At 37.0% G+C, this 9,066-nt stretch overlaps 1 protein-coding gene across 1 annotated transcript in view; it reads left to right on the forward strand.

Moving 5' to 3' along the window:
- The window catches only part of LOC146394270 (uncharacterized), a 62,686-nt gene that overhangs the window by 13,288 nt on the left and 40,332 nt on the right, over positions 1-9,066 (forward strand). Inside the window, exons 17-29 of the mRNA XM_084923505.1 lie at positions 601-856; positions 1,627-1,676; positions 1,862-1,983; positions 2,095-2,246; positions 3,845-3,983; positions 4,234-4,344; positions 4,695-4,865; positions 5,109-5,348; positions 6,413-6,569; positions 6,805-6,933; positions 7,809-7,956; positions 8,560-8,603; positions 8,759-8,962. Of these exons, the coding sequence (XP_084779631.1) occupies positions 601-856; positions 1,627-1,676; positions 1,862-1,983; positions 2,095-2,246; positions 3,845-3,983; positions 4,234-4,344; positions 4,695-4,865; positions 5,109-5,348; positions 6,413-6,569; positions 6,805-6,933; positions 7,809-7,956; positions 8,560-8,603; positions 8,759-8,962 (1,923 nt within the window). The remainder of the gene's footprint in view (positions 1-600; positions 857-1,626; positions 1,677-1,861; positions 1,984-2,094; positions 2,247-3,844; positions 3,984-4,233; positions 4,345-4,694; positions 4,866-5,108; positions 5,349-6,412; positions 6,570-6,804; positions 6,934-7,808; positions 7,957-8,559; positions 8,604-8,758; positions 8,963-9,066) is intronic.

Genomic DNA, 9,066 nt, shown 5'->3' on the forward strand with positions numbered 1-9,066 from the left:
TATATTATAACGGTCAGCCTGCCAGCTTCAACGATTTCAGCAAAGATTGAGCAGTTACAACAATTCAACTCAAACAATTCCGTTTTCAGCATTCATACTGCAATTGGAGTGCACTTGTATGTAAAATAACCTAATAATCTGTCCTAAATCAACAATGTTAGTGCTAAACTCACAGGAATATTGTCCCTCGATGAACATGAAAATTAAATGTGCCAGAACCCCTGTAAATTAAAGTCAGCAGCAGCAGTCACAATTTGAGGAAACTCTAAATTATTTGGGTTAATATAAATGTTATTATTGCCATCACATTGTCAGCATGGGTCAGCTGCTGACACCATGTCTGTGTTATAGTGTTAACCTACTAGACATCTTTCCGTGCCATTCGTACTACATGAACAATTCTTGTCTCCAGTACCACAGCTATGGCACATATTTTGGTATCTATTTTAAATAATGGCAGAAGTAGCAGTTCATTTGAATACAACAAATCTTAATAAATCATTTGTGTTTGATTCATTTTTGCAACATTTGAATTGAATTAAATTGACCTGAACTGAACTGTTGGCTCATTGTATAAACATCTCATATCTCTCATAACAGAGACATTCAGCACATCATGTGCAGCAGAAACTGTGTATAATTACAACATGACCAGCTGTGGGCGTACCTGCCGTTCCCTCGGCCAGACTGACTACTCTTGTCAGGTCAGCTTCACCACAGTGGATGGCTGTGGCTGTTCTGAAGAAACTTACATGAATGAGGAAGGCCAGTGTGTAGCCCGTGAAAGCTGTCCCTGCTATGCTGAAGGCATTATTGTTCCTCCTGGACAGACTATCAGTAAAGATGGCAGCACATGGTAAATAAAGATGACTAATTTTTCTTAATTCATGCTGAATCGTTCAGGTAAGGAAATTTTCAAAGGTTGATTCTGTTCTTCTGGACATGTTTTCAGTGGAAGAAATATTTTGTCACTCATCCGAGTAACTTCTTCAGTCTCAGCTGACTGCAGGTTTAGCAATGTTTGCTACTTTTAGTCATAATGCAAATGTACTATTTATGTTTTTTCCAGTCCCCAACTCTCTATGGATAGTACTCATGGCCATTAATCAGTGGTCATGAGATTTTGCATCATAATGATCATGAAATTGACCAACTGACCATTCTTAATCAGCGGTGCTAGAACAGAATCAACTTTCTTGGATTTTTATGTTTACCATCACCAACCTAAAATGTTCATTTGCTAAAGTTAATTTGCTGTAAAAACAAAGTGAAGCTCAGCTAATAGATTTGTATTCACTTAATATGACACGTGTTAATGGCAGGGACATGTTTGATCCGAACAAAACGGGAGGATTAAACGAATATTGAACTGGGGAACACAGGATGCTGGAAGCTGTATTCTGTATATATACCAACTACAAAGCATTGACTTGCAAGTTAGAGGAAAAATGTTGTTCCATTCTATAAATTCATGTTGTGAATGCACCAGTACAACTAGGATGTTTTTTGCCCATGAACATTTTAAATAACAAAAAGAATAATAAGAAACTACACGGTTAAAGAATGACTGAGGATATTATGTCATATAAAAGTATTTCTCATGTTCCCTCATAATTGTTCTCACAGTGTCTGCAGACAAGGCATTCTCAGCTGCTCTGGAGGAACACAGCTACAAAGTAGGCATCATAATTAACATTATGCACACAGATTAAATGCTATTGTAGTTAATTTGTTTGATAAAATTAGTAGCCAAACATTTTCAGTTCTCTTTCATATTATGAAGTTTTCACTCAGTGAACTGTAAATAAATTGACAATGACAATAAAACTATGAATGTGAAGCTGTTATATTTTGTTCCCAGGTTTACCATTAGGTTCATCACAATGCGAATGTCCCATGGTGTACTTTGACTGCTCCACTGCTCAACCTGGGGCTACTGGCACTGAATGTCAAAAGAGCTGCAGCACCGCTGACATGGCTTGTGTAAGTACAGCACAGTTATGCCAGTTTGGCTGTGTGCTTAAATGTGCAGTACATGCACAGGTCTTGCTTGACTTACTCTCTCCTTTCATTTTTCACTCTGGTTGGATACAGATCCACACAGGCTGTACATCAGGCTGCATATGCCCAGATGGTCTGTTGTCAGATGGAGCAGGAGGCTGCGTCAATGAGACCAGCTGTCCATGTGCACACAATGGACAAGTCTACCAGCCTGGAGAGACACTGACAGTGGATTGCAATACCTGGTTTGTACATTTCTTTACAAGCATACAAAGATGTATATTTAAATATTCAACAGCAGTATATAGGTTATAAAAATAATTTATACATATTTCCACTACAATAAAGAATGTCAGTTAAATAGGTGACTTGTTTCTCATAGTACTTGTTTGAGACACAGCCACCACTACTGCCAAGGCTCATGTGTCAGAGCAGGTTTTCTACCAATCAAAATATCTGGAGATCAATCCAATCAAAGAATCTTTGGGAAAAAAACCAAAGATACTGAACCCCGAGTTGCCCCCAGTGCATTCAGCTGAGGGTGTGTTAATGCTGGATAAATGAGTTTGGATATAAATAAAAAGCACTGCATGAATGTTTGCGTGATAAGGCAATGAAAGACTGAAAAAGGAAGTTGTACTAAAATAACAGCTGGAGAAACATTTTGCAATTAGGTAGTTTAATTGGCAACATGTCACTAACATGCTTAAAATGAATAATAAGAAACTACAAAAGTGGAAAACTGTTCTGTTGTCTGATAAATCAAAACTTCCAATTCTTTTGTTTTCCACAAAATAAAATGGCTACTGTCTTCTTCACACTAGAGGCAACTAAGTTATCAGGACTCAGTTCAAATGCCTTCATCTCTTAAAAAACAAAAACAAAACAAAAAGACATCTTTTTCAGGAAGACCTTGCATATTTCAGCAAAACAATGCTAAACCTTATGCTGCATCTGGAACAACAGTATAGCTCTGTAGTAGGAGGCTCTGGCTACGGGTCTAGCCTGCGTGCATTCCAGAAATTACACTTGAAAACATGAATGAAAAATATGACAAAGAAAATCCAAGATTGTTGAACTGCTAGAATTCTATATCAGACATTCCTCCTCCAAAAGTCCAAGGGATGGTCTTGGTTCCCAGACATTTACAAATTGCTTTTAAAAGAAGAGGGGATGGATGATACACAGTAGTAAACAACACTCTGTCCAAGCTTTTGTGCGATGTGTTGCTGCCATCAAATTTAAAATGACCTTTTCATTTATTCAAACATTTTCTATGGTCTACTGTGAAAAAGGTATGACTTTCTGAGATTTGCAAATCATTATTTTTATTTACATTTTATTTACGTTTGCAAGGTGTCCCAACTTTTTGGGAGTTGGGTTTCTATTATAAAACTTGTTTACTAAATAAAAACATGTCACTATATATTTTCACTATTCAGCTATATTTGCTGTTATGTCTCTGCTAATTTTGTCATTGCACTTACACTTGTTTGGCTTACCAATACGAGTGAGAAGTTTTCCCCCATCTTGTAAAATAACACTAATTCAGGAATAATCAGGGTTTAAATGATACAATTTGGCAGTGTTTTCACCAAATACATGAGAATACCAAGTAGGTAGTTGGCATGTGACTGTACTTTTCAAATGTTTGAATAGAAAAAGTTGTTTTAATTATATTTGTAAAAACATAAGGTAGTTAATTAATCACCAGCGGGGTTTTTTGTGTTTTTTTGTGTTTTTTTTTTTTTTTTTTGTATTTTGTATTCTTGATTACACAGATATTACAAATATTTTGAAATTAATTTAATAGTTTTTGTCGGCTGTATGTGTTTCTCCCCAGTTCCTGCAGTGGGAGGAAGTTCACATGTACCAACGAGACATGTGATGCTGTTTGTGGAATCTATGGAGATGGTCACTACGTCACCTTTGACGATAAGAGGTTCGACTTCAGTGGACAGTGTGAATACACACTTCTACAAGTAAGGTTGCTAAAAGTTAAAAATGAAAACTTTGTAGCCTCGGTAGATTTGGCAACACACTGTTGTACCATCTTTCTCCTGCAGCTCTTCATTGTAAAGCTCACTCTGGCTACTGTTTCTTGTATATTATTTTACCAGAACAGAAAGAGGCAGATCAACATTTTTATCAGTAAATCGATTTTATGCAACTCTTAAGGATTCTAACTTTAACACTGGTATCCAGTAATTGCATGCACTGTGCTTTGCTCAGGACTTCTGTGGCACCTATAATGGCAATGGAAGCTTCAGAATTATTACTGAAAATGTTCCATGTGGAACAACAGGAACCACCTGTTCTAAGACCATCAAGATCTTCTTGGGGGTAAACACAAAATCCTTCAGTTGTGCTCATTTTCAAAATAATGACTGAAAAATGTAGAGTGATGCAGAGTTCTTAAAATGTTTTAAGAACTCTTCACCAACAATATTAAAACTGCACAATTAATACTAGAAAAAGAAACTACAGAATCAATTAAAGGTTGTATAATTTAACTGAAAAACTCAGCCATGTTTTGCCATGTAATCAGTTTTTCGATTCAATTTTTTGAAATCTTTTGAAAAAACAAAAGAGCTTTCAGCTTTTCAGGTTTGTTGCACATATATGGTTTCCAGGTAGCTTAAATTCTACAAAAATAAAATTCCTGTTTTATTCATTGCTGTTGTAACCCACAGGATAATGAATTCCAGCTTAAAGATGACAATTTACAAGTGGTAAAGGGCACTATCCAGGCGCTTCAGGTACAAAAAATGGGCATTTACATAGTGGTGACAATCAAGCCTGGACTTGTTCTCATGTGGGACCAGAAGACCAGTCTTTTCATTACAATCAGTCCACAGTTCCAGGTAAAAGAAATAAATTCTGCACATCTGGATTGACAGTTACTTCTTTTTACTGTTGAAGTATAATTGCTTAAGAAAGTTAATATTAAGAATTTCACAATAACAGAAATTTAGTAGTCAATACAAATACAAAATACAATTACACAATTATTGATACTCCGTATTAATAATTGTGATATCACTGTAATTAAAAAAAGCATTAAAAACGAGGGCTTTAATCTGTACCACTGCTTCCTTTCCTCTTAGGGTCAGGTCTGTGGTCTGTGTGGAAACTATGATGGTAACAGTAAGAATGACTTCACCACACGCTCCCAGGAAATAGTAGCAGATGTTCTACAATTTGGTAACAGCTGGAAAGTTTCATCTAGTTGCCCCAGTGCAGAGCTAATCAGTGATCCCTGTGCCTCAAATCGCTACCGGGCAGCCTGGTCTCAAAAACAGTGCAGTATCATCACAAGTGTCACCTTCCAGAGCTGTCATTCAAAGGTCAGTATGTTTGGTGGTAGCAAATATACAGAAATGGATACACACACACAAAAATGCACAAAAGAATATGCACTTTAATTTCCCCTATGAGCTCTTTGTTCTTTTATCTTAATGTCTGGCATTTAGGAATCTTTACCTAATAGACACGATATGTGATATCCATCCACCCATGCATTCTCTTCCACTTATCTATTCAAGGTCGTGGGGGGCCTGGAGCCTACCCCACCTACCATAGGGCAAGAGGCAAGGTAAAGCCTGGACAGGTTGCCAGTACAGCGACAGACAGTCATTCGCACTCAAATTTACCCCTAAGGACAATTTAGAATGACCAGTTAACCTAATCCCACTAATTACATGTCTTTAGACTGTGGGAATAATCCAGAGTAGTGGGCGATAACTTAAACCTGCGTATGTCTACATAAAGGTAGTGTTGGAGCACATTTTGGTACCACATTGTGGATTTGGGAAGAAAGTTGTGTGTTGCTATAAAAATGGTGAGAAAAGGTGTAAATCTTTCCTACAAAGAAATTGCAAAGAAAGATGTCAAGTGTCCTTCACCTTCAAAAGGCAATTAGAAACAGGGAAAAAGTCTACTAGACCCAAAGCCTCAACAGAGTCAGAAGACAAGTTTCTGAGCTAGAAGCAGAGCTTAATTGTGGTCATAGTAAGCAAGCCTCAACTTCAACTGACAGGTCAAGTTGCAGCAACAGAACCATTGCTAAGATTTCAGAATAAGAAAAAGAGGTTTACCTGAGCTATGAAACATTGCCAATGGACTAATGAAAACTGGAAGAAGGTGTTATGGAGTAATGAATCAAAATCCGAAGTCTATGATCTTTGTACAGTATTGAGAAGGCAAAAGGACAGTTCCTCAATCTGTACCCCTGAATACACTGTGGTTAAAAATGGATTGCATGATTCTTTTTTAACTTCAATTGTTTATTTGTTCTATGCTTACAGAGTAAAAGGAATAATTGAACTGCCTGAATTTCAATAAAAAAACCTGGAAGAATTGGGGTTCTGTGAAACTGTTGACTGGTAGTGTATTACTGTATGTGTTCTAGGTTGACCCTGGTCCATATTTTGATTCCTGTGTGAGAGACTCCTGTGCTTGTGACACTGGTGGGGACTGCGAATGTCTCTGTACTGCGGTGGCTGCATATGCTAAAGCCTGTAATGAAGCTGGGACCTGCATTGCATGGAGGACTCCAAAGTTTTGTCGTAAGTCTGATTAATGTAATTCAATTCAATTTTATTTATATAGCGCCAAATCACAACAACAGTCGCCTCAAGGCGCTTTATATTGTACTGTAGATCGTACAATAATAGATACAGAGAAAAACCCAACAATCTTATGACCCCCTATGAGCAAGCACTTTGGTGACAGTGGGAAGGAAAAACATCATTTTTTAAAATGCTGTACAAGTCTAATAAGCAATGGTTTTGTTTCTTGCAGCTATTTTCTGTGACTACTATAATTCACCTGGTGAATGTGAGTGGCACTATAAGCCTTGTGGAGCTAATTGCATGAAAACATGTAGGAATCCATCTGGAAACTGCTCGTCACTCATCACCAACCTGGAAGGTACATTAGGCACAGTATTGATATGCCACTTTGTGGACTATTCATTTTTGTTTTAAATGTGGAGCTTAAGTCAACAGAACAACAGACCGTATCCCTGCCTATAACACAGTGGTTCACAAGCTTTTTACATCATTCCCCACATGGCAGGAAGGAATATTTTCACGCCCCATCTAAACAAAACAATGACAGAAAAGCCTACCTACAACTGTATTTAGATAATGAACTCATTCACAATGAATCCTTCAGTAATTTTTGTTTTAAACAAGCAACTTTCATTTCAAACAACTATTTGTAACTTTTGTCACGAGACAGCTTCCTTAGTCTACACCACTTCTTCAAAAAAGCAACAAGTTAAACAGAATGTGAACATTGCCAAACATGGAAAAATACAGTCCAGTCTTAGTCTTATAAAAAAGAAATCCAGAGACTTCTGAACAGAGATGAAAAATATATAATTTAGTGAGAGTTCAATACTATTCACTCTTAGTGGCTGTAGTAAGCCTGTTTTTGACTGCAGAGCTGTGGTGGGGCGTGGTCTGCGGCATGGCTGCGGGGGAGGCGGATGTACATGAGCAGCAATCACACCTTGCTGGTGTTCCGGCTTAAAACAGAATGAACTAAGTCCTTTTGTGGTTGTGGTTGTTGTTGTTGATGTGTGTAGGCTGTAGCTGAAAAGCTGCAGCCACGTGTGTAAGTCAACAGCTGCAATAAAGAAGTGTACTGAAAAGTGTGAACATGTCTGTCCCGCATCGTTTACCCAGGATTGGAGCATGATAGGTGAAGGAGAGGCAAATTGTGAAATGTTTACAAAAAAGCTTTGCATGTATTCTACTTGTAAATTTACTCAAGTTAATCACTATTTTAAAACATCGTAGGCTGCTATCCACAGTGTCCCCCGAACCAACCCTACTTTGATGAAGACACTATGAAGTGCGTTTCCGGGGACCAGTGTGGATGCTATGATGACCAAGGCAACCATTACAACATTGGTGAAAAGGTTCCATCAGAGAACTGCTACACCTGGTATGTCTCACACAAGATTCATCATTCCATCCATTTTAGCACACAGTACATAATGATGCACGTAGAATTCAACATGTGGTCTTTTGATGTAAGTATATAAAATATAATACACGGTGCCATTAAAAAGTATTTGCCCACTTTCCGATTCCTTTTATTGGCAGTGAGTCTTTCACATAACTTTAGAGACAAACTGTTTGTGTGAGACAAAACTCCTCTATACCCCAGGGAAGGTTCACTGCTGGTTCAAGTTTTCATTGTGTATGGATAAGGGCTGTCATAGTGGCTTTGTAACCCTTTTTAGAATTGTATATGATAAAGTTGTTTCTCAGGTAATTATTCAGATTTTGGCCTGATGAATCGCTTTTTAAGATCATTTAACCTACAGCACTTTGACAGGGGCAAAGGGCTAGGTAAATATAAATATTTTATTACTCTATTATTTCAATGATCTGAAAAAAAGGAAGTAGAAAGAAGGCAAAAATTTTCTCATGGCACTGTATGTGAAATATACAGTTATTAAGAAGTAAATGTGATGTTTAACATGCCACAGTGAGTGTAAAACCAGACACAAGTGAAATAACCACAACATTGTTTTCTTTCAAGCTTATGTACAATGTCGGGGATACAATGTAACTACAGTGTTAACTGTAAGTATACTATAAGCATGTAAAGCTATGCTATAAATCTATTGCTTGGCAAATTGAAAAAACATTTATTTTCAAATTTAATTTATTATATATAATATAATACATGTTTATGAATTAATTTGTATTTACAAAAAGACAAAATGTTTTACTTGTAGATTGTAAATGCATCATTAATGGAAAAATATACAACTATGGGGACAATATCTACAACACAACTGATGGCCTAGGAAACTGCATCACAGCTGAGTGTGCAGAGAATGGAATTGTAACAAGGAGCATATACCCCTGCTTTATTACCACAACACCTGGGCCAACAACAACTCCATTTACGTTTAGTACAATACTAAAGTCCACTTCAGGTATTAAACTGATCATTTCTCAAAGAAATAAATAGAGTATTGAGAAATATTGAGAAAATTGAATTGTATTATGGAATTATATGCATGTTTTAATGTCATGTCAT

This window comes from Perissodus microlepis, chromosome 1 (assembly GCF_051167445.1).
Source record: "Perissodus microlepis isolate ML-2025 ecotype Zambia chromosome 1, ASM5116744v1, whole genome shotgun sequence".
NCBI lineage: Eukaryota > Metazoa > Chordata > Actinopteri > Cichliformes > Cichlidae > Perissodus > Perissodus microlepis.